Raw genomic sequence first — 25201 nt, 5'->3', positions numbered from 1 at the left:
TCGTTCTATTAGTTTGACTATTCATGATGTATTCAGTAGTAAAGAAAAGGTGGGGACAGGACATGTTTGAAGGAATGAAATTTTTTGTATATGTTGTACACACAGCAAGAATATACCCAGCTCCTTTATGTAACATGCCCTCGACAATGCCCCTGCATACACACTACCCAGACTTGTTCCAGTCATTACTTGACAGAGTAGATTTAGTGAAATTATATGCTAGCTGATCCAGATGCCTCCTAGAGAGTACCAATAGGTTCAGTCTGGTGGACTATCTAGCAGCTGGCCTGAAAACACTGTTTTAGACCTGTACCTTCAAATTGTTAGGAAGATTAGATCTCACTGTGACTCATCATTACCCCAAAAGACATCAGTCATACTGGATGATGGAAGGTTATGGGGTAAGTTTAATGAATTCAAGTTATCTGTTCTTGTGAAATGGTTCTATAAAGATTCTAAAATACAAAATACAAAAAAAAAGGTGAAAATTAAACAAAGTTATATTAATTATATTTCAAGACAGATTTAGTATTAATATAGGAATAACTATGGGTATATTCTCATTAATTTGATATCAGTTTATTTGAAATGTCATGTATTAAGTTGCTGTCGATTCATGCTTAACAATATGAAGTTTTATATGCATTTTAGTACAGATAATTCAAAGTAGTTTACAACAAAATCCAAAGTCTGGGTTGGGTCTGTGACTTGTGAATAACTCAAATAATTCAAGAAAGATAGCCAAAATGCATTGAAAATTTGCAATGAGAACTGCATTGAAAATTCATTACTGTACAGTATATATGTCTCATTTAAATTTTACATTTCTATCCTCTTCCCAAGAACTGTGCGCATAATCATAGGGTAGTCACATTAGTCACACAACATGATTATATGCACATGTAATCCATTTTGTTCTCACCATTAAAACCAAAAGACACTGATAATTAAGAAACAAAATGTCATTTCACAACAAAGATATGTCACATGTATGTGCTGAATATGAGAGAGAATAGTAATGAATATACTTCAGAGAAAAACTACTTTTGCAGTGGTGAATAAAAAAATAATTACCTATTGAGGTATGTGAAATCTTTCTCAATTTCTCACACGTAATAGTAAAAATTGCAGAGGTTTGTTTTTTTGCCACCATAATAGTCATGCAACCCAATGTATGCAAGCTGTGCATTAAAGCAGAGCTATGTTGTTTATTATATATAACTGTACTGCTAAACAGAGTATCCATATTTTGGGATATTGTTTATTGTTTAATACTTGTAAGCCACAAGTATTTATCATTGTCAATTACTCAGTGAACTTCATAACTTAGCATGGATTACTCTTGCAAATTACAACTATGTAAGTTGGTCGTAGAATGCTTACATGAACCAGTAACCAGTTGACTTGCATAAATGGGATGAGAGTGAACAGCAATAGTAATGTGTGGATTCAGCCCATAAAATGAACATTTGATTTATGACTGTAAAGTTTTACCTTGGTTGTATGGAATTATATGTTTAGTGAACTTAAATTATGTCACTATTTACAGAAGAGAATATCCACAGAAGCTGCTTCAGGAGCCTTCCTCCCATTTCAGTATTACTTTAATAAGTCAAGTTAAAGATGAAAGTTATGGAAAATTTATTTTCCATAACTTTCACATTGTGTTCAAATTGAAAAATTCTGATGTTCTGGAAATCTGTATTTTTTTTTTTTTTTTTTTTTTTCGCTTTATAGTTGTCTATAATCTTTTCCTTTCGTGCAGTTTCTGTGGTTAATCTCCTCTATAAATAGTGACTTATTTACACAGACAAAAAAAAGCAGATTTAATTCCAAGCAGCCAAGGTAAAATTCCATAACCATAATCAAACACATTTTTTTCAGCTGTGCTATAGTGACATCAGACATGACACAAACACTGTATAACTAGCTTATGTAGTTGTAATTTTCCAGAGCAGTCAGTGCTATTAAAACATTTACTAAATAAATGGCAATACTAAAATAAATAAGGAATATCACCGTTGTGTGGAATTTTTTTTTATGTGAAATCTTTTTTTATGTGAATTATATGAAGGAAGATGAAACGTTGGTTCGTTGAGTTTGAAGTTGGACAGTAAATGGATGTTGGCTGGCGGCGGCACGTGTTCGAACTGTTTTGAAAGAGAGAGAGCAGGAATTATAGATGCCAATTCAGAAGAACAGTGCCCATGGAAGTATCTGTAGAAAAGGCATGCAGCATAAACAGTACGTCTATGAGACAGTGAGTGGAGAGACTCTGTTAGAGAGGAGTCATTAATTAACCTAAATGCCCTCTTCTGAATGGAATCTAGAAGCCTTAGTGAGGTTTTGGAAGCACCGCCCCAAATGTGGGAACATTATTCCATGGTAGAGCAGATTTGTGATTTGTACAGAGTGAACAGCTGTTTGGAAGAAAAGTAACGCCGAGAGCGAAAGAGAAATCAAAGTTTTTTAGATGCAGAGGAAGCAATATTTGTAATGTGCTTGTGCCAAGAGAGATTAGAGGTCAGGGTAATCCCCCCCCCCCCAAAAGAGATATATCATTTTGCCTAGAAATCGGAGTGTCACCAAAGATAAACATAGGAGCAGAAGAATCCTTTTTGCGTGATATAAGACAAGACTGAGTATTAGAAGGATGGATCGAAATCAACTAAATTGTCTTTGTCCCACTGGAGAATTATCTGGAGATTGGCATTTAAGGAATTGGTAGCGGATATTCGAGAAGTTGAAGCTGATTGAGCAGGGCAAGGTTTCTCAAAATGGAAGTGGAATGCAATGCAATGTGCTATCATTGGCAAAACTATGGATAGGATTTCCAGTCAATGGAAGAAGGTCATTAATATACAAGAGGAAAAGAGTGGGGGGAAAGAACTGAACCTTGGGGGACAGCAGCATTAGTGGAGAAGTTAGAAGACAGAGAGCCATCTACCATCACCCTCAGTGAGTGGTCAGAGAGAAAACTGGATAACCAGTTACAAAAATCAGTTGGCAAACCATAAGATGGAAGCTTGTTTAGAAGACCTTTATGGCAAACATGATCGAAAGCCTTTGAGATGTCAAGAGCAACTACCTGGGTTTCACCAAACCTTTCCATTGAATTAGTCCATAAATGGGTAACATAAGCCAGAATATCACCAGTGGATCGACACTGACAGAATCCATACTGGCGATCGTTGATCAGACGGAAGGTTTCTAGGTAGTTTATAAGTAAATTTCAAATAAGTAATATCCATCCTGACATATGGTCTCTCTCTCTCTCTCTCTCTCTCTCTCTCTCTCTCTCATACGTATATATAATTATGCATAATAAACAACAGCTTATTTTAATATACATCTTGTATGCATCAAACTGTATGATTAGTAATGGCAGAAAAAACAAAACTTAGCAGTATGTTATTACCAGTAAGAAATTGATTGAATTGTTATCTTTCTTATATTGACTAAATTAATACATTTATCATCTATTCACAAACATCTACTACAACAGGGGTCGGCAACCTTTTTGAGTGAAGAGCCATTTTTGATCTAATTTTAAAAAAAGTGAATCCAAAGAGCTGCACCTCAGCTCAAACTGGGAGGAGGGGGGGTTAAGAAATGGAATAGAGTGAGAAGGTGTTTTATTAAAAAAATAAATATTTTAAAATATCATTTACTAATACTGAAAAAGACAAACATCCAATTAAGTACGAATTTATGTGACTTTTGTTGCTGAACTTCTTGTGCGAGTCTCTCAACATTGGCCATAATTTTCATCTTTAAACATGCTGAGAGACTCGCATTGTTCAGACGGTTTCTTGATTTATTTTTAATATAGTTCATGTTTGAAAATATTTTCCCCTCAGAAATACGTCAAACCAAACAGTGAGAGAAGTCCAAATGCAAATATTTTCAAATTTATATACATGTCCGGTAAGCTACTCCACACATTGAACACAATTTGGTCTTGCTTTTTCAACTCATCTATCACCGTCCATTTGTGTAGAATTGCAAGGGTGGCCTTTTGCCTCTCAAAATCCTCAATTTCAGTTTTGAGGCATTTTAGTTTTGCACTCCACATGTCCTTGATTTTTAAGTCCTCTAACTCCATTTCAAATTGTGCTTCATGTGGGCTATAAGTTAAAGAGCCGCAGTTACGTGTTTAAAGAGCCACATGTGGCTCACGAGCCACAGGTTGCCAACCCCTGTACTACAACAAACTGAAATATTGGCCTGACAAAGCTGAGTAGTCAGGAGTGAGAGTGGCATATGCCCTTTGAGCTGATTGTGGTTCAAGCCTGCATGATTACTAAATACAGCTAATGATTATATTCATAATTTATTGCAAACTCTTCTGACCTAGTGGTTTTGTGTGCTGGAGAATAAGCAAGAACTTTTTTTCTTCTTAATAAATAAATGAGAATTGTGAAAATTCAGTAGTATTAAAATAAGAGTTACACTGAACCAGAAGTCTAAAAATTTCACTTAATACTGATGTTTTTTGTACAGCTACTTTGAACCCATTTTAAATTGCAATGGACATATTTTAGCCCCTTGAAGTTCAAATCAACAAGATTTTACAGTAAGTTTCCATAAAAAGTACTAAATTTTAGAATTTTAAATTAATTTGTTATATATAATTTTTAAATTTAATTAAATTTCAATAAGCTGGTCAGTTTTTACGTCAAGTTAGTTATCCTTTTATTAATGCTAAATTGAATTGTTTTGAAATATAATCCTTTAATTAATTCTATTTGTAGAAAAATGGAATTCAGAAATGTAGCCACTTTTCAATTTGGATGTTGGGGCTGACTAGAACCAAATTATAATAATTTTATACCAATAAACCAATAAAAACAATATTCATGTGATAAAGTGAGATTTTAAAACTTAGTAGTGTATTCACATAACATTCTTCTCTAACTCAATTACTCTGTGTTACCATTACATTGACATTCTGGGGCAGTGGTAAATTCTTAAGAATGGGTTTGATGACCCTTGGTAACAGTTAGTTCTTGAAGTCTTCAGACTGCATCCTCCGCCAGTTTCTCTATTCTTGGAACTTTTTCATCATTTCCCCCATTTCCCCTCCAAAAGGTCAATGACATTGATTATTGGAAGTCTCACTGAACGTGACCAAATACAGTAACCCAGTTTATTTCTTAGATCATTATCCTTTTTAAAGAACTCATATGCATAAACAGCATTCTATTAGTGTTTAAAAACATCTGTGTAATAGTAGCATGTTCCATATTTTATTCAGTATTCAGTTGTGCTTGTTTTGCAGGTGTGTGCTTGCTTAACAGGCCTATAATAAAGGGTAGACCATTGGCAGTATCCAGAAGTAACCTATTTTTGAAAATAATTGAGGCACTCTCTCTTCTGCATTAAAGTGGCGTACTGTTCTATAATTTAAATGGCTAAAATGTTAAATATATAATAACCAAATTTATAATAACAGCATACATTTTGGCTGTTATAGATCAGCCTTCATCAGTGCTTTTCATGCTACAGTTTGTAAATACTAGTAATAATAAAATTAAAAAAAAAAAAAAAACATAAAAAGATTCACAGGCAGTGGTTAAATCTAAGAAACAAATAGGTGGCAGTTGTCATGTCATCATATTAAATATGATGTAGGTATCGGAACATTTTGGCCATCAGTCTATCTCAACCTATACAACATTATCTTTACTGTTTTCCTAGAAACTGTGTAGCTGTGAGTTGTCAAGAGTGGTGTTGCCATTAGCTGTAAGTGGAGACTGAGAAGTAATCTCCATTGTTAAAGCTGGTGTTGGTGGCCAATGTGTTGAAGGTTTCTTGTTAATGAAGACTTTGGACTCTTCCTGAGGTGTTATTTTGTTCTTCTGTAGCTTCATGGTATATATGTTAGGGGTGCTCTTATGAAGAGCACCCCTAACATATATACCATGATATATGGTATATATATCATGGTATATAAGTTCTGCAAATTGCAGCTTCTGGAGACTAGGCACCTTCGAGGCGATCTGATTGAGGTGTATAAGGCCTTGAATGGATTGAGCAGGCTCAATGCTGATGGGATTCTTCCTCTTGCTCAGATTACAAACCTGAGGGGGCATAGATTCAAACGGAGAAAAGACAGTTGTAGAATAGATGTGCAGAAGTTTGCCTTTAGCCAGCGGGTAGTTGATTCCTGAAAAAAACTTCCATTTATTGTTGTGGAAGTTGATAGCTTAAATAAATTCGAGGCAGAACTAGACAAACATTTGGAATGAATGGATCGGTGAAATGGGAATTTTTTTTTTTTTTTTTTTTTGGCTGATGCTGTATAAGCATGCTTTCTTGCATCCTGTGCCTCTGCTAATGCTAATATTAAATCCATCAAAGATCTGTCTTCCTTTTAAAATTTTTTACTTTTTTTTAACATTCTGAATTTGTTACATATTTTTTTGTAAAATTAAATTTTTTTTGTAAAATTAAATGGCATTCTTAAAGAATGCCATTTAATTTTACATAAATTTCTTATGCATCTTTTTTAAAATATATATGAAGTATATATATTGGGATGGCTGTGGTTAAAATGGGAATTAAATGGCTTGCTTTACATTCTTTGTTTCAGTAAGATCAGTAAAAGCCATTGCCCATTTTTTCAGGGAGGAAGTCTGCCTCTTCTTTTTCATCAATATACATATCAATGAGGTAATCACAGAACTTGGTCACTTTGTCATTATCTGGTTTCATTTTAACCAATTCAAAACTAAAAAAAAATTGCCTGCCTCATCAGGTGATTTTTTTTTTTATAAGTGGTAATTGAGCTTTCCATGCATTCTTCAAACCTTTTTCAAAATCAGTTACAGCCTCTGATAGCATTTGAGAAGATATGTACTGCTTCTTTAGTTTTTAGGGAAATTTACTACTTGTGTCATAATAAACATTTACAAGGTCTCAACTGTTAGGGGAATTTACACTGTTTTAGGAGAGGTCACATCTACCAGTATATTCACTAAATCAATTAAATCAGATGAGTGATTGTAAATGCAATCTTTGGCATCTCACTTTTAATTATATGACCTAGGCAAGATGTGTCTGCTATGACTAGTTCATGCAATTTAAAATTATATCACTGAATACTGCATCTCACGACTTCATTCATGTTCTTTAAACTGGATTTATACTGCTGAAATTGGGACTTCCCCTTTCCTCCATCTCTTGTCTCAGCAGGATCTCCACAGATGCACTCAACATGTGCACATTAAAACTATTAGCCTCCAAAGTAGAGATTACTTCTCACAACTAACAGCAGCAACACCATCATGCCTTTGACAACCCTCACCCTTTTTCCAGTACAGCATTAAGTATAATGTCATCTCTCTCTCCTAATGGATCTACACAGTTCAGCTAGACTGGCACCAGAAAGATGCAATGCTTACACTTACTAATATACTACGTTATACCATGTTTTACTTAGTATAACAAGGTATATTAGCTAGCCAGAAAACCTCTTTATTTTTGTTTTAACTTCTGTCAGTGAAATTTTTCATGTCTGGTTTTATGTTGTTTTTTTTTTTATATTATTATTAATGTTAGTAGTTATTTCACAACATGAAAAGTCACCACTAACCCTCACATCAGTGAATGAACCCAATGGGATTCAACAACTAGTCTACATTGCAAAATCTTCACTATCTCAGCTCAGTATTTACTACCAATGCCATTGGATCCTACAACTCTCTAGAAATCGAAACCACAAATTTCTGCAGCTCTAAGGAATATAGGAAGCAAATTGTCAAAGAATACAAACATGAACTGCAATTATGACAAAATATGCACTGGTACATCTCCAAAATCACTCATCAGAATGACGAATCTTATACCATGATCAGCTCAGTATCATGGGATATTCCCAGGATTGTTACTTTCTTAGATTGGTGCCATCAGACCAGACTGTGTTCTTAGAAATTATTAGATTCATTAGAAATTTCCCAGAAATTTTCCTAGAAAATCTCTAATGTTATTAACCCAACTGTATATAAATAGTAAATACCATTGTTAAAATTACTCTGATTATTTGCAATGTTCATTTTCCTAGCTATATCAGGGATGCTTATGGATGTTAATAATATTGATAAAGGCTGACACATAGCAACTGAAATATATACAGTTATTATAATTGAGTTGTTTTAGCAGTTCAGTTCTAGTATATTATATAAAGCTTAATGCAAGGAGATGTGACACACACACACACACACACACACACACAGTTATCATCTGAAATCTTTTATTCCACACTCCACCTTAAAATGTCGTCCTTTAACTAAACTTTGATTTTCCAATAAATGTGCTAAGGCTGTTCAAGATAAGAATGTTGCATATTGCAATTGGCCTACATCCAAATCTCCAGGTTAATATTCTGCCTATACAAAAGCCCACAACAATTGTAAGAGAGTTATTAATCAGTCCAAACTAGATTTCGAACAGGCTAAAAGTATAAAATTGCTTCTTCTCCAAATGATAATCAAATATTCTGATCTCTTGTCAAAGCTATTGACCACAACTTTTGCCTGTCTCTATTCCTACTTCTGTCAGAACCGGATGGTTCTATTGCTACTTCAGCCAAAAATAAAGCTCGCATGCTTCCATCCTACTTTTCTTCTAACTTGTGTATTGATGATTTTGTTAAACCATCTCCTACCATTCCCAGTACACTGCTTCCTATAGTTTTCCGTCAAAAGGATTTAAGAGAATTTTGAACAGTTCTCTTGATGCCGAGATAAAGTGCCAGGTCCCAAACCCTGTTCTGTGTTGCTTTTTACGCTTTCTTATTCCACTGGTGTTTTCCCTTCTGCTTGAGAATTTGCTCATATCCAGCCAGTTCCTAAAAAGGGTGAAAATTCTCTCCCATCCAGTGGTCATCCCATTGTACTTACTTCTACTCTTTCTAAAGTAATGGAGAAATCTATTAACCACCAACTCTTAAACTATGTAGAAACCTTCCATCTGATCAATGATCACCAGCATGGACTCTGTCAGTGTCGATCCACTGGTGATTTACTGGCTTATGTTACCCGTCTATGGACAAACTGAATGGAAAACTTTGGTGAAACTCAAGCAGTTGCTCTTGACATTTCATAGGCTGACCATACTGGACATAATGATCTTCTAAATAAGCTTCCATCTTATGGAAAACCATAAGATGGAAGCTTATTTAGAAGACCATTATGCCAAATTTGCAATTGGATATTCAATTTTCCAAATTTGTAATTGGGTATTCAGTTTTCCAAATTTATAATTAGGTTTCCAGTTTTCTCTCTGATTACTCACTGTGAGTGATAGTAGATGGCTCTCTGTCTTTTAACTTCTCCACTAATGAGTGTTCCCCAAGGTTCAGTTCTTTCTCCCACTCTTTTCCTCTTAATATTAATGACTTTCTTCCATTGTCCGAAAAACCTATCCATAGTTTTGCTGATAATAGCACATTGCATTCCTTCTTCCAGTTTGGTAAATCAGCTTAAAATTCTTGAATATCCACTACCAGTTCCCTAAATATTGATCTCCAGGTAATTCTCCAGTGGGGCAGTGATAACTTAATTGATTTCCTTCTAAAATTCAGTCCTTCTAAAACATAGGATTCTTCTGCTCCTATGTTTATCGTCGATGACATTCAAATTTCTTGACAAGATCACATTTCTCTGTTAGGGATTACCCTGACTTCTAATGTCTTGGCATAAGCACATCACAAATATTGCTTCTAAAAAGCTGTTTTCTCTTTCACTCACAGCGTTACTTTTCTTCCAAACAGCTGTTCACTCTGTACAAATTGCAAATCCATCTTACCATGGAATATTGTTTCCACATCTGGGGTGGTGCCCCCAAAACCTCTCCCAAATTTATAGATTCCATTCAAAGAGGGCAGTTAGGTAATTAATTACTCCTCTCTAACAAAGTCTCTCCACTCTCTATATCATAGACATTCTGTTTCTGCTGTATGCCTTTTCTGTAGATACTTCCATGTGCACTGTTCTTCTGAATTGGCTTCTATAATTCCCACCCTCATTTCCAAACAATTCCAAACATGTGCCACTACTAGTCAGCTTCCTGACCAAGTATCTTCTTTCATCTTCTCAAACTTTGACCATGCATGGTATTAAGTACTATAGGTTCTAATTCCTCTTGTTGGGGTTTTCTTAAAAAAAAACAACTTAGCATCTTAATGTATTACAATGTCATATCAGTTGTACACTATCTATATTGAACAATTAATGAACTGGTTTTAGTTTTGACGCTATTTTGATTAGTAAATTAATGATTACCTGACAAAATATGGGCAACTTTTTTTGAATGTCATTCAGTTATTTCTGGCAGTTGAGTATCTGTATTCTATTCTATATTAGGATCATAATGACTCTTAAATTTGTTCTGAAATTTGAGCATGAAAAATATTAAATTTATTCATCATTACTCTTGACTGAACGATCTTTTGAAAGTCCATCAAATATACACTGTAATAATATCTAATTTGTTCTGTGAAGAATTACAAATATCTGAGAAGATTCTTTTTCTGGCAGTGTAATTCTTCACAAAGTAATTTAGTTATTATTTGTATCAGGGTGTGTTTAATTTAACCATTATACTTGATCTTAAATGACAATTATCTGTCATGACTGCCTTTTAAATCTGAGTGTGAAGATTCAAGTCATCTTTGATTTGAATAAACGCAATAATTAACCACCTATGTTTTTTATTATAAATTTTCTTGTATTTTCTTTATTAATATTTATTTCATTTTAGTGGAGGATTGTTAAGATTGGCTCATGAAAATATTAGAAAAGCTGTTGCTGATGACTATATGAGTTCTCTAGAAAAAAAACAAGTGATCACTCTTCATAAGTTGCTTGCAGGTTAGTTATCATTAATTAATTATTTTCAGTACATGAAAAAATAGCTATTTTTAAGAAAGGATACAGAAATATTATACATGTATTTGGTGCCTTTGCCAACTTTATCTGTGTTTCTTGTGTGGTTGATTGTGAGTGGACGATTCCTGAGAACTTTGAAGTTTTATTATCTAATGAAATATCATCAGGCACATTATCTTTATATCATTATACATTATCCTATTTTGAAATGTAACAAACTGTTAAAAAATCTTTTACCGGGCAATGTACTGCTTCTAATAGTAAACCACTTGACTTTCAATTTTATTATGATGTAATCTACTAATATTATAATTTGGAAAAATTTTGAAAATTTAATATGAGTATAATTTGAGGAGGAACCTTGAAGTTGTTGAAGTGTTTCTGTAAAGTAACTTTATTCTATATGGCTCAAAAGAGATTCCAGAATAATCCTCTTGGACTGTTGGAATGCTAATATTGCTCCAGTTGACAGAGGAGGGCGCCTCCATAGCCAGGTGGGCAGGAGCACCAGTGTAGCACACACTTCTTGATTAGACCGGGGTTTGAGCCCGTGACCACCAAATATGGAGGATACAGAAAGGTCAGGGAATGACCACCGCATATCCCTGGAGCAATATGGCCTTAGTTGCTAATGCTCCTAAAAAACACAAACACAAACTAGCCAAAAACACAAACTAGACATTCCATTGCATCTAATAGTTTTGTTGTGGCACCCCAACATATGAACTTTTCAAGCATATCTGGCTTTCTCTCACTGCTCATTGTTAAAACAAACTATGTTATCAATAGTCGTGTTCATTCCCTGCAGATGCATTAAAGATTTTAACTTCATGGAAGTCAAGGTCATGATTTCCTTCAATAAAAATTTCCCTGTTTACATCTTTTACAATACAGCCAGTGATTACTTTCACTAGGCAACTGTTAGACAGATTCCATGCCCGAAGAACAGAACCTCTCTCTGTAAATTATATTTGTAATGCTTTAAATATTTGTTTATTTGGTTCAGTGATTCCTTATACTGGCAAATTCATGGTGTAGCTATGGATGCTCCAGCATTGCTCTCATAGCTAATATTATTATCATGGAGGCCTTGTAAGAAGACATATTTGTGAATCTGCTGATGCCAGTTAGCCTCTGCTGAAGAGATATGAATGACCACGGATGATGTATTTGTAGTCATTCCATGCAGATCAGAAGTGATGTTTCTCTAATATCTTAATTCCTTATCTTCTTATATCTTTCTTAATGTGGAGTTAGAAGTGGATCATGCTCTCCTATATCTAGATGTCTTAGTTTGGCATATGAGTTCCCATTGGTAGCCTCAGTATATAGAAAAATAATGTGCCAAGGTCAGCTCACCAATTATAAGTTAGCACATGCCCAAGGACATCTGCATAGCAAAGCATGAACATTATTTAGTCAAACATGGTCCCACTGTGATTCCACTGCCATCGGGGATGCCAAGATCTCTACGATAAGGGCAACTATCCCCTCTCACATGTTCTGGATAGATTTCAGTTGCATGGAAATAATTCAGTTTCCCATTTGAATTGCAATAGGGAGTTAATTGCCACTGCTAATATTCCCACTATCCAAGTGTTTCTGCACATCTTGCTAGGGTGTTGCAACACTAACCAGGAAGCTGCACACAACCAATATGGTTGTGGGCAGCTCCCTGGATGATGCCTGGATTGTGGGCTGTGTTATATTGGCAAATCAGATTGTAGACTTTGCTGTCATATCTTGGAGAATGAGAGGACTTTCAGGTCAGCTGTGCCCACTCTGCTACTGCTGGTGTATTATTGGTGTGAGAAGCATGTTAATTGTAACCACATTTCAATGTTGAAAGTTTGAACCACACGTGATTCTCATCATCGCTTCTGGTTGGAAGCACTCCAATATATACTGTGACAGGTTCCAACCTTAATCACTCTTGTGGAACCCTGCATACACCCTATTATGGAAGCAGTTATTTTACAGCATAATGAGAGACTCCAAATTTATAATGTGGCAACTGTATGTCATTCTACTTCCACAGAATCTGATAGCTGATGTTTTGTTCTCCCCCTCCCTTTTCTTTCTTTCTCTCTGTCTCGTGGTTTTTTCTGTGTTGATTTGTTGTAGCACATGTGTATACGTTGTTCTGCAAAATATAAGATGATATGTCTTACTACTTGTCTTCAAAGTTGATAAAGGAACACACTGCTCTGAAAGCTTCTTAGTGTATATTTTGTTTTTATTACTTTTAATATTTATCTGTATATTTTATTTCTATGTCTTAGCTTCTAGTCTTTATAAAGCTTCCATTTTAATAAAGTTTTTTTTATATTTTATAGTTTTATAGTTTATATTTTATTGGTAGTTACAAGATTTGTTTCAGTATACTTATTCCCAGTGCACAAGGCCTCTTTTTGCTAGTAATCAGTTTCAGTTGTTTATTTATTTATTTATTTTTTTTTAAATTCAGTAACTGTATCCAAAACATTCACACTTTAATTTTTGGACTGAGTAGTAACTCAATTCATAGACTACATTGCAACATCATTTGATATAGTAAAACACAGTAATATTCAAGTTCTAACAAAAACAAGCCCAAAATGTGTCCAGGGGAAAACATGTATTTTGTAAAAAAAAAAAAAAAAAAAAAACATCTAAAGAGAGGCAATGACAGGTCCACATGTAATGCATCGTATATGATACAAGTACATTATTCAAAAGGTAAACTGCAGCAGCTTCCAAACTTTATATTCCAGCATTCTGGTATACTGTGACCTTCAGGTGTGCCACGAAGTTGGGAAATTTTCCATTAAGTCCAGTGACAATTACTCTTTAGATATTCTGCAAAATGTAGCATCTTTTGACTTCAAGTGCAACAAGTGAGATAAAGCATAAACAAATCTCCCAATTTGCAATGCACACTAGACCCATTTCATTCAGTGTGAGGTGGGAGCAATGACTGTCATGTTCTTTTATGTGAGAAGATCATATTGAACTAAATATACAGGGTGTTTCAGTTAAAAGTTTCAGAACTTCTAAGAGGGGTAGAGTACATCCTGACAACTCGAAATCATATAGCAATGTGGGGTCGGAAATGCTTTCCTGAAGCGGTGTTGTACACAAAAGCACCATAAAGAAAAGAGACCGTAAGTGAGAAATTGTTTTAATAATACATGAAAAGAAGCAAAAGGTACATGGATTAAAGTAAGTGTTCGAAGTTTCTTCCACGGGCTACAATGCACGCCTCACATCTCCGACGCATGGACATCCGAACATTCTGGAATACTCCAGGCAGCGTGTCCAGACACAGCAACCGGAGGATTATGCACCTCGTATTGCTTTCGCACAGTGGTACCGTGGAAAATGTGCTACAAATCCCCTTTTTCCTGCTGAAGTGTTGTTTTCCGATGAGGCATCCTTCACAAGGGAAGGAATTTTCAACACGCATAACGACCATATCTGGGCGGTCGAGAACCCGCATGCAATACGACATCGTGCAGCACAGATTCGATTTTCGGTCAATGTATGGGCCGGTATTATGGGAGATCACCTCATCGGACCTTACCTGTTACCGTGTCGTCTAACCGGACCTATCTACTTGATCTTTCTGCAGCAAGTATTGCCACAACTTTTGAGAGATGAACAGATTTCTGCATCGACGCAACAGACAATGTGGTTCCAACACGATGGAGCCCCTGCCCATTATAGCGGAGATGTTCGTAACTACCTGGATGTCACATTTGGTCAACAGTGGATCGGACGTGGTGGTCCCGTGCGTTGGCCTGCTCGATCACCCGACCTATCATGTCTTGATTTTTATTTCTGGGGTCATATAAAATCACTAGTTTATGACACCCCTGTTGACAATGCTGAGGAGCTGGTTGCAAGAATCGCAGTAGCTGCCGAAGAAATTCGAAATTCGCCTGGAGTATTTCAGAATGTTCGGATGTCCATGCGTCGGAGATGTGAGGCGTGCATTGTAGCCCGTGGAAGAAACTTCGAACACTTACTTTAATCCATGTACCTTTTGCTTCTTTTCATGTATTATTAAAACGATTTCTCACTTACGGTCTCTTTTCTTTATGGTGCTTCTGTGTACAACACCGCTTCAGGAAAGCATTTCTGACCCCACATTGCTATATGATTTCGAGTTGTCAGGATGTACCCTACCCCTCTTAGAAGTTCTGAAACGTTTAACTGAAACACCCTGTATATAAAAAAACAAGTTAGTTAATGTACTGTGTGTTAAATTTCAGGTGCATTATCAAATAGTAATAATTGATGATTTTTAACAAAATAAGTCAACCCATCAACATGAAAACTTGTTATAAAGATTCCTAAAATATTCTATGTAAGCACTGAAATTTGAAATGGATCAGAGCTTCTGTTCCATTTCAAAATATTTCTGTAGGGGTAACTGGAGAGGAAATGCTATGAAATTGGAATTGAACCTAGAACCATCTCAGGGGGCAACAGAATATATGTTGAAAATTTGGTAGCAGTCTGTATTTTTCTCATCAATTATTACAAAACCATACTTTCATTTATGCCCATTTTTGTAGGTGGGGGGCTGCAAAATCATAACTGGACTTGAAATTTTATCAAGGATCAATAGAACATAGGCTGAAAAATTGGCTTCAGTCCAACTTTTCATTCTAGAGTAATACTCAAAATATACTTAACTTATATAAATAGATTTCTGTGGTTGGACGGTAGGCTATGATTGATCTTAAAAGCTTTCCAGGAACCAACAAAACATTTGCTAAAAATTTGACATCAATTTAACTTTTTCTTATTAAGTAATGTCTAAACATCCGATAACATGCTTTCATTAAATGTTAGGTGATGTGCACAGTGTGTTACATTTCAGGTGCATTCTATTTTTTTTCTTTTTCTGTGATTATCAGAGGTGAAAAGTGTAGTTATCTACATATCAATTAATTACTGAGATTATAACTGTACAGAACACTTAATAAGACTCTATAGCTTACGTTCTCTAAACTTAGCCATTCTGTTTAATTAAAACTGTATAATATTTATTACTCTTTCCCAATATACTTTTAAATCTTTTCTCTCTGTATATGCATATGTATCTCTTCAGGAGCTGCACCACATTCATGAGTTTTACATTACAATACACATGATGTGCACATGGACTGTCTAAAGAAAAATATTGCATTAAAACTACATTTAATGTGTCTTTTTTTTTCATAAAAATTATATGAAAAAAAAAAATAATTGCCAAAAAGCAAATTTCTATTTGTGTTATTTTAATGAAGTTAGGATGACTTGGCAAATCTTTCTATATGAACCAAATATAAAATTTCTTGAAAATCTGTTCCCTGGGAATTGAGTTGAGTTATTACGTGGTTGGATGCACATGGTGAAGACAATAAATGTTTATACTTATATGCTAATGTGCCTAAAGAGAGGGAGAGTGCAAAATGTAAAATTTTGGTACAAGATATAAAATTATGTTATCTCAGTCTGCATTTGAAAAGCCTGTGTTTGTGGAGGGATTACTTAATAAAGTAAAAAATACAGCATCATCAGTTGTAAGGTTTAGATAACTATTTAGAAAAACAGTGATCTAGTTTCACCTCTCATGTGAATCTGATCATCCACACCATGAGAGTTGATATAAAACTGTGCACCAGGTTCTTTGCTTATTTGTCGAGTGAAAGTGATTGGTAGTGGTCTTTTTATACAACTTTATCTCTTTTCACAGTGATTTAATGTAGTTTGTTTTGCTGATACTGAATATTAACATTCCTTGCAAAGATTAACAATCACTGGGGTCTTGATTATTTCATCCATTGCTTTTAAGGTTTAAGGATCTATTATTCCAAGGAATATTTGACATCAGCTGTTTTTTTTTTTTTTTTTTTTTTGTTAGAATGCAGTTGTTGTTATAGGGCTTTAGGCAAATCAGAAACTTATATTACATCTCATGTAATATGTCTGTAAATTGTGTGTGTTCTGTGGTTGAATTGCTGCTTGCTGGACGAAAAAACATACTACCCTCCTGAGACTGACTAACTCAGCCACATTATGAAAAAGACCCATAAAAATGTATCGTGTCATTGACAGGATTTGAACTGGGATCTTTTCCACCTGATTTCAGGAGGAGAGTTAATATACCAACGGTGCTACCCACAGGGTCGTTAGAATAAAGGAGAAAATCAATTTATGCTGCTTATACTTGCTGGTTATATCATCATGGAGACTGCATTTTTGGTGACTGTTTAAATCTTGTCAACATTTCTGCAGTTTCCTCCATTTCACCTTCTGCCATTGTTTCTGTGCTCAGTTTGTACTTTATTTGCTTTTTTTCCCCCTAATATTATATGGGTGACCCCCGCTTAATGCTGATAATTCTTTCTGGAAAAACAGAGCGCTAAGTCAATCTGCGCTAAGCGAGCACTGCATTCCCATAAGGTAACATATGTATTTGTGAGTTGCGGTCGGTGCCATAGAATATTTCCTAATCAATAATAAACAGTAGTGAAAAGATGCACAAATGTCGGTCAAAATATTTAATATTCAAATATTTGTACATATAAAATATTAGCGATACATATCCTAAATTATATTAATTATTTAGCCTTCTTTTAATTTTCAGCCTTCTTTTTGAGTATTGCTGATCCAAAAGGAAACCACTCTTGGACTGGTCACAATGCAAGATCCTTTCTTGTTTTCCCATACCATTTAATTGAAAGTGGTTGTTTCAATTATATTACCACCATTCTTTGCTCTCTTCCATATATACAACAAGCATTTACTCATGAAGTAGGAGATGCTCTTGTGGATTACTTTCAATATTTAAAGAATTCAGGATGTGATATTGAAACTAAATTTAAAGTATTTCAGAAAAGGAAAGTTCCTCATACTAAAAAAATAAAGGATTATGCTGCCTTCTTAATATCTAACTTCCACATCTTAAAACAGTGAGTATTTGTAAAACAGTATTTGCAAATGATAAATTAACAGATGTGTTAATTTATCACTTTACATTTATCATTAGATGTTTATATGAAATTTAAAATAGTACTATTTAACTTTTTCAGTCCTGTGAATTTTTTTTTTTAAACTTTAAATTATGTTAATGTAACCAGACATAAAAAACCTAACTTATACACAGTGACCTTTGTAACTTAAATTAACTTAAATTAAAAACATAAATTAAATTAAATTTAAATTAAAAACTTAAATTAAAAACCTAACTTATAGATGGTGACCTTTGTAACTTAAATTTTAGTTATTTCCTAAATGGTATCGATCTTTTATGTTATAAGATTATTGTTACAGATTTGTTCAGTTTTACAGCAAATATAAACAGTGCCTCTTTTGAGAGAAGTAAAATGCTATTTCATAGCTGCAAACTCTCTGGATTTATAATAGAGAACCTTCCTTTTTGTCTTAATTTGACTCTATCTCACCATTGTAATAGAGCTGATACCATTCAGTTTCCCTCTGTTTTTAAAGAAACTCCGTTCTTCATCTGTTTGTTTGTTTTTTTCAAAAAATCGTAAAAACTGCTTTAAAATCAGAATTTTTTAAAAATTCTGTTAAATTTTGTCCAATTTTTTTAAAGAATACAGCCATAGTAAACACCTGAGAATAGTTCAATTAGCTATTTAAAATATATATATATTCTGCAGGATTTCCATGCAATACATATATTTTGCCTCAGGGATGAGGCAAAATATATGTATTCTTTCAATATTAATTTCAGAAAGACCTTCTTTCAATTTAGAAAGCAGTAAAGAATTTAAAGTTTATTAAAAATTAATATAATTAAAGATTTGTTTTCAAAGAAAATAAATTATGCATTTTCAGCTCTTAATTCACATTGATAATAGTCTAGAATTATGATCCAAAACACTGACCTCCACTGTATAATAAATTAGTAAAGGCTGCCCTTCTTTGGGCAGCCTTTACTAATTTATTGTACAATCACAATTACAAAAGACCAATGAGAGACAAGTACAGATTCAGTACATCATGAATATCAAGACAAATTGGCACAGCAAAACTTTAACATAAGCTGTTTTGTACATATAGTGAAAAAAAAAAAAAAAAGCATTAGTGCAAGTTTACATGTTGTACCATTGAGGTTATTTGAATTCTGGTACAATTCAACAAACTGTTACAACTTCAGATATTTAATACACTCATAGCAGAAGGTATGTGACTCTGTGAATAAATTTAGTAAATTGCAGGCTTAGTTTGGCAGCCATCTGACTTTCTATTGTGAATTTTTGAATAAAAGCATGTTTCCTTATGGCATTCGAAAGTCTGCTAAATCCAGACAATTCATAGATAGAAAATTGTCCAACTAGGTTATCAGAAGTGTTAAGGTAAATATTATTTAACTTTAACTTAAATATAATCATATTTGAAGGACTAATTCATCATCACATAATACTATTTGGCAAACAAGTTTTTTGAAACAAACTAATTTTGCAAAAAAAAAAAAAAGTTTCCAGTACTTCAAAATATACTACTGAAGTTAAAAAAATAGATATTTTGCAGCTTATTTCTGTTAGTTTCAATGATGCTGTTTGAAGAAACTACAAATGCTCTTATGAAAGAAGAAAAAAATTGATGTACAGTGGTCCCTAATCAGGGAACTCACAAGTACACAAGGAAGCAACAAATTATCGAAAGCCATTCTTGGTATTTGAATAATTTCTCATAGTGCTGAGCATCAAGTTATTCAACAAGGTGAGGGAAAAAATATTCAGGTTTTTTTGGTTTTTTTTCTGGTGCAGTTTTGAAACTGCTTTAGACAGACAAGTCAGAACAGCTAAACAGGTGCAAAGTCTGCTACATTATCATTCTTGAAGCAGTCATAATCAGTTGATGTCTGAAAGATAATCTAAACAGAAATCCACACATAGAAAAACATTAGGTAAGCTAATATATAAATGCCTACTGTTCTAGTAAACAATTCTCTGGTGATATTTAATATAAAATGTGAATTTTTTTTCCAGTAAAATTTAATATCCAGTGCAGTGTGGATTTTAAAAATATTTCCTGCTTTTTTCCAAAACATGTTTTCCCTTCCATTTTTTGAGAACTGCTTTTTTGCAAAAAAAACTTTGTTTTTCCTGTTTTGAACAAAAAATTTGCTGTTTTCCTCCTATCTACAAATATTTAATGTCCAGCTTTTCAAAAGTCAAAATGTTGGCTGCTATACTATTTATTTATAATGCAGCCCCCCCCCCCATCCTTGACGTGGCACATTATAGCTTAGATGCTAATGCACCATAAAATCCTAATCCTGCTGCATACAAAAGAACAATCCATAAAAGCTAGAAACATGGGGGGGGGGGACAAAAGCAATAACCTAAGGTAGTGTAAGTGAGTAGTTAGTTTTCCTCCATTCTAGATAAGACTGCAAAATTATTGCTGCCTTCTGACCTAGTGGAATACAGGCTACGGCATAGCCGACAAAAAAAAAATACACTGTATAAATTATTAACAATAGCTTCACAACATAAAAGAATCATGCGATTTAGGAAAAGCTTTTGTCTTTTTTTAATATATACTTTTATTTACTCCTCTGTAAATAAATTGATACATTGTCAGAAGTCTACAAGTTTCTGTAAATTTATCAATCAATTCAGCAGAATAAGAAAAAGAGCTCTTTCTGGCTCACTGCAGTAAACACTAAACAATATATTGGTGAGTATATGTATGCCTGCACAATGTGCCATTTTCTTTAACAATTTTTTTGTAATTTGTGGAATTTTCATTTGTAAATTTATCATAAATATGACTCTTTTTTTTCTCTCTTAAAACATTCATATCTTCTTAGTATATTATCAAGTAACCAATTGTAGAGATTGTGCAATGATTACATAAGTAACACACTAGAACCTGGCACCTCCGTAGCCAGGTGGGCAGGAGCAGCAGTGCGTAGCACACGCTTCTTGATTAGACCAGGGTTCGAGCTCGTGAGCCACCAAATATGGAGGATGCAGAAAGGTCAGGGAATGACCACCGCATAGTTATTAATGCTCCTAAAAACCAAACCACTGGAACCTCTGTTTATCTTTAGCTTGGAAAATAAAGCATTCTTATTTAACCAAACTGTATTAAGGATGTAATTATTTGTCTTTTTTTTTTATTCATTGTGAATAATAATACAAGTAGGCCTTGCTTAACAACAGGGTTAAGTAAGAGAGCTGCTTTTTTTTTTATTCATTGTGAATAATAATACAAGTATGTATTATTATTCCTGCTAGAATCTCACTCAAAATAATCGACACAAATTCTGTTATTGCATTGGAAGTTTTCTTGATGTCATAAATTGTTGAAGTCCCCGCATTAAACTCTTTGGAGAGATTTCCTAAATTTTCACCTTTTCTAATTCCATTAATAATTTCCATTTTTTGTTGCAATGTTAAAACTACGCATTTTCTTTCCGTTCACATTTTACCATAAAAAATCGTGCAGTTTCAGGCCGATATTATTCTTACCGAATCTGGAGCTAAACTAATCTGAAATTCACTCATGGTTTCCAAGAAAACCCCATAGTCTCTGTGATTTTTCTAAAGCACATTTCTGAAGGTCACGTAGAATTCTAGAGGTCACAACCATAAAACAATAAAAACAATGTGCAGTTTTCGGGTTATCGCACTTTTTGTTTGTACAATCTGTTATAAACAGGTATTAAACTCGATTTTTCGCTTATTATAATCAAAATTCAATTTGCAAACCTGATCACTATAACCGGAGCTTACTGTACTACTGTTAATAAAAAAAAAAGAAAGATCAGCCTTTAAAATTATTCTAGATAACTGACGTTCTGCTGTATTAATATTAGTTGGTCACAGGCAATAAAGATTGTTCTATTGTAGCGGCAAGTGGTTGAGGCCTGTAAAAAAAAAAAAAAAAAAAAAACTGAGACTAATGATGTACTCTGTCTTTGTACAACAGCTATCTATGTACCCTTTATTTGTACAACAGCTTTCTATATACTCTTTCCTTGTAAAATAGCTGTTAACCTTCATATCCTTTTTTTCTTTTTATGTTCCTGTTAACTCTGTTACACCTTTGCATGCCTACTTCCTCAGCAAAGATTACCATTTCAGCTTCTGATGTATCCTTATTAATTTTTGAGGCTTCAGTATTAGCATGTTTTTTCAACTTTCTTGCAATTCTTTGGCTGTCAGGTTTAGGGAGTTCTTTGGTAATCAAATCTTCACCATTATCAAAGCTAGAATATTTTGCAATCTCTACTATTTCTTTGCATACATATTGGCTCTCCCAGTTTAAGCTAAATTTTTATACAACCAGACCATAGTTTTTTCTAAGCTCCGTTCATATTTCCTTCTGTAGTGCTTCTTCCTTTCACATGTGTTTTGGACTCATTTTAAAGAGATTAAAGCAAAATCATTAATTGAGTCATTTGAGCTCGCAGTCAAGTCATTACGTTGGAATTTACCAACTTTCGGTCAGCACACACACACGCGTGTAGCCATCTTCTTGGCATTGCACGGACCTTGTTTACCTGTGCCTGGATCCACTCTAGTTCTGTAGATGAGAGGTGCACCGAGATTACTAAAGTCAAGGTAGATCTTGCACAATGTGGCTATCCCACCAGTACCCTTGATAGGTGTGACCTACAAACACATGACCATGTAGTGACCAGCAGGCACATCCAAGATAATGACTCAACTGCGAGCACCTTTATCCCATACTACCCAAACCTATCACAACAGGTTTCTAGGGGCCTAAAATCACATGGGATAAAGTGCGTACAGCTCCCAGGCAGAAAGTTGCGATCCCTCATCTCTAGAGTGAGATCACCGGTACCCACCTTACTACAGAGTGGTCTAGTCTACCACATCTCTTGCCGTGACTGCACTAGCTGCTACATTGGGGAAACTGGGAGACGGCTTGGCAAACGACTTTTGGAACATGAAAGAGCTATCCACATAGTGGACATAAAACACTCGGCCATTGCCAAACACTTCTGGTCAACCCGCCACGACATTGACCCTCACTGCAATGTCGCGATTGTAGATAGGTCCCGTCACTACCAGCAGCGTGCCTGGTTGGAATCGTTGAACATCACATGCTCTAATATCTCAATCAACAGAAGCAGTGGATGTCGTGTCCACCCTATTATTGAAGCAACCATTTTGATGAATGACAAACGTTGGCAACATTCACATACATCACAGCCACAGGCTTCAACATCAAACATTTATAACTATTGCATCACGCAGTTTCATATACATGACTGGCAGTACACGCCCTCATGTTCCACACTCTTAACTGTCATTTTGACTGATGAAGGTTACCATAATAACCGAAAGCTTTTATACTGTATGTATTTAATGCGTTTTACAATTAGCATTAAACCTGTCATTATTTATTCTGTCTTTCATTTCGCTCTGTGTCACACAATAATCCACAATAATAATTAATATTTTTGAGCATTAAACCTGTCATTATTTATTCTGTCTTTCATTTCGCTCTGTGTCACACAATAATCCACAATAATAATTAATATTTTTGGAAATTAGTTTTAAATTATCATTATAATGGGATGAGGTATGTTTAAAACCTAATATTGGTGGTAATTTTTGAGTGTATAATGAAATAGTATTAAAAGAACACATTAAGCAAGGCATATACCTGTACTTAGGAAGTTTTCTATTGATGTAATAACCATTATAGATGACTGTAATCACTATGATTTTATCTTACACTAGGAATCCTTGTATAACAAAGCAGCAAGCACTTAATGAACCATGCAGTTCATTGGTTTTTGAAGATGCTGAAAAAGACTTGAATATGTGGGTCATGAAATGGATTACAAAGCCAATCACACATTCTTCTTGCTATCTGACAGTTTCCGACTTCATGCAGGTAGAGTTTTTGCTGTGTAATTTAATTACTCTAGAGACATGGAAACTTTAGCATTCTTATTAACTTATGAATATACCTTAATTCACCAAATTCCTGCACCTTATGGTTTATGCTAATTCTTATATCAAAAAGTGTTTATAATTAAAATTTAAAAATTTTGTTCAACATATCAGCATGGCACAAAATGACTTGGACAAGTTACAGATATGTTCTGAAAAATAGCAACTAAAGTTTCATTCTACAAAACATAAGATCTTCTTGTGTCTCAAGGGCACATTAACCTCTGTTAATGTGTCCTGCAAGAAGAGTTGCTGAAGGTGCAGTTCAGAATGATTCAGTACAAAGAGGTTATGAAAAATAAATATGATGTTTTCCATGCAGTAAGTCTGTTGGATCTTTGGAAGTACGAAGGATTTCATTATTCTCCTGTATAAAATAATAATGTGACTGTACATGGATTATTTGATATTGCAATATTCTAGAGGGGATTCAAGTAGCTGTGACCAGATTGATAAGAAGCATTAATTGTTGTCCTTGCAAAGAATGACAACTAGCCCTGATTGAAGTGTATAAAAGCCTTCTTCAAAGAAATGAATAAAATGAATGAATGAGAGAGGTATATTTTTACCTCTATCAGTGAGTGAAGACAGTGAACAGGGTCAAATCCTTTCTCAATTTGAATTTGTCCCCTGATACATATAGTCTGAGCAAGAGGAAGAATGGCATCTGCATCAAGATTGCTTAATCTATTCAAAACCTTGAATACCTAAATCAGATCGCCTCACATGTGCCTAGTCTCCAGGCACTGCAATTTGTAGAACTGAAGCATTTCTTGGTAAGATCACCCTTTTTGTTCCCTTCACCAATTTTGTTGGCCTTCTCTTTGCCCATTGCAGCAGATCCACATCCTTCCTAAGATGAGGCCTTATGCAGTACTCAAGATGCAGCCTAAACTTTGCCTTATGCAATGAGATAATCATCTTATTATCCAAGCTGGGAAAATTTCTGTATATCATTGACAAAACCTCATGAGCTATCCTGGCAACCTATCTGCACTACTCAGAGAACTTCATATCTGACTGCACAATTACCCACAGGTCTTCCCCCCCCCTCCGAGTATAGTGCCATACACTTGATATGATTCGTTAACATGAGATTACTGCTACCCATATTCAGCACCTTGCATTTGTCAATGTTAAACTTCAATGGTCATTTCTCAGCCCATCTGCCTAATTTTTCTAGATCTTGTTGCAGTAGCTCACCTTGATTACTGTCATTAACCACCCTGCAAACTTTTCATCATTTGCTTAGATATTAAGCCTGATATACCTTCACCAATATCATTAATAAATATATAAAACAATAATGCGTCCAGCACTAAACCATGGGGAACTCCACTAATAACAGTATTCCAAGAGCAGTAT

The 25201-nt window shown here is 34.5% G+C and overlaps 1 protein-coding gene across 3 annotated transcripts in view; it reads left to right on the top strand.

Annotated features, from left to right (window-relative positions):
• The window catches only part of LOC150090805 (telomerase protein component 1-like), an 827340-nt gene that overhangs the window by 522361 nt on the left and 279778 nt on the right, over positions 1-25201 (top strand). For all 3 annotated transcript variants that reach the window (XM_090372947.1, XM_090372938.1, XM_090372956.1), the window contains exons 29-31: positions 10765-10874; positions 17512-17836; positions 23621-23777. In XM_090372947.1, coding sequence (XP_090229073.1) covers positions 10765-10874; positions 17512-17836; positions 23621-23777 — 592 coding nt within the window. The remainder of the gene's footprint in view (positions 1-10764; positions 10875-17511; positions 17837-23620; positions 23778-25201) is intronic.

The sequence above is a fragment of the Mastigoproctus giganteus genome, chromosome 1, assembly GCF_048544385.1.
Source record: "Mastigoproctus giganteus isolate SK-2022 chromosome 1, ASM4854438v1, whole genome shotgun sequence".
NCBI classification, from domain to species: Eukaryota; Metazoa; Arthropoda; class Arachnida; order Uropygi; family Thelyphonidae; genus Mastigoproctus; species Mastigoproctus giganteus.
The sequence above is the reverse complement of the archived record's forward strand: the minus strand, read 5'-3'. Positions and strand labels throughout refer to the sequence as shown.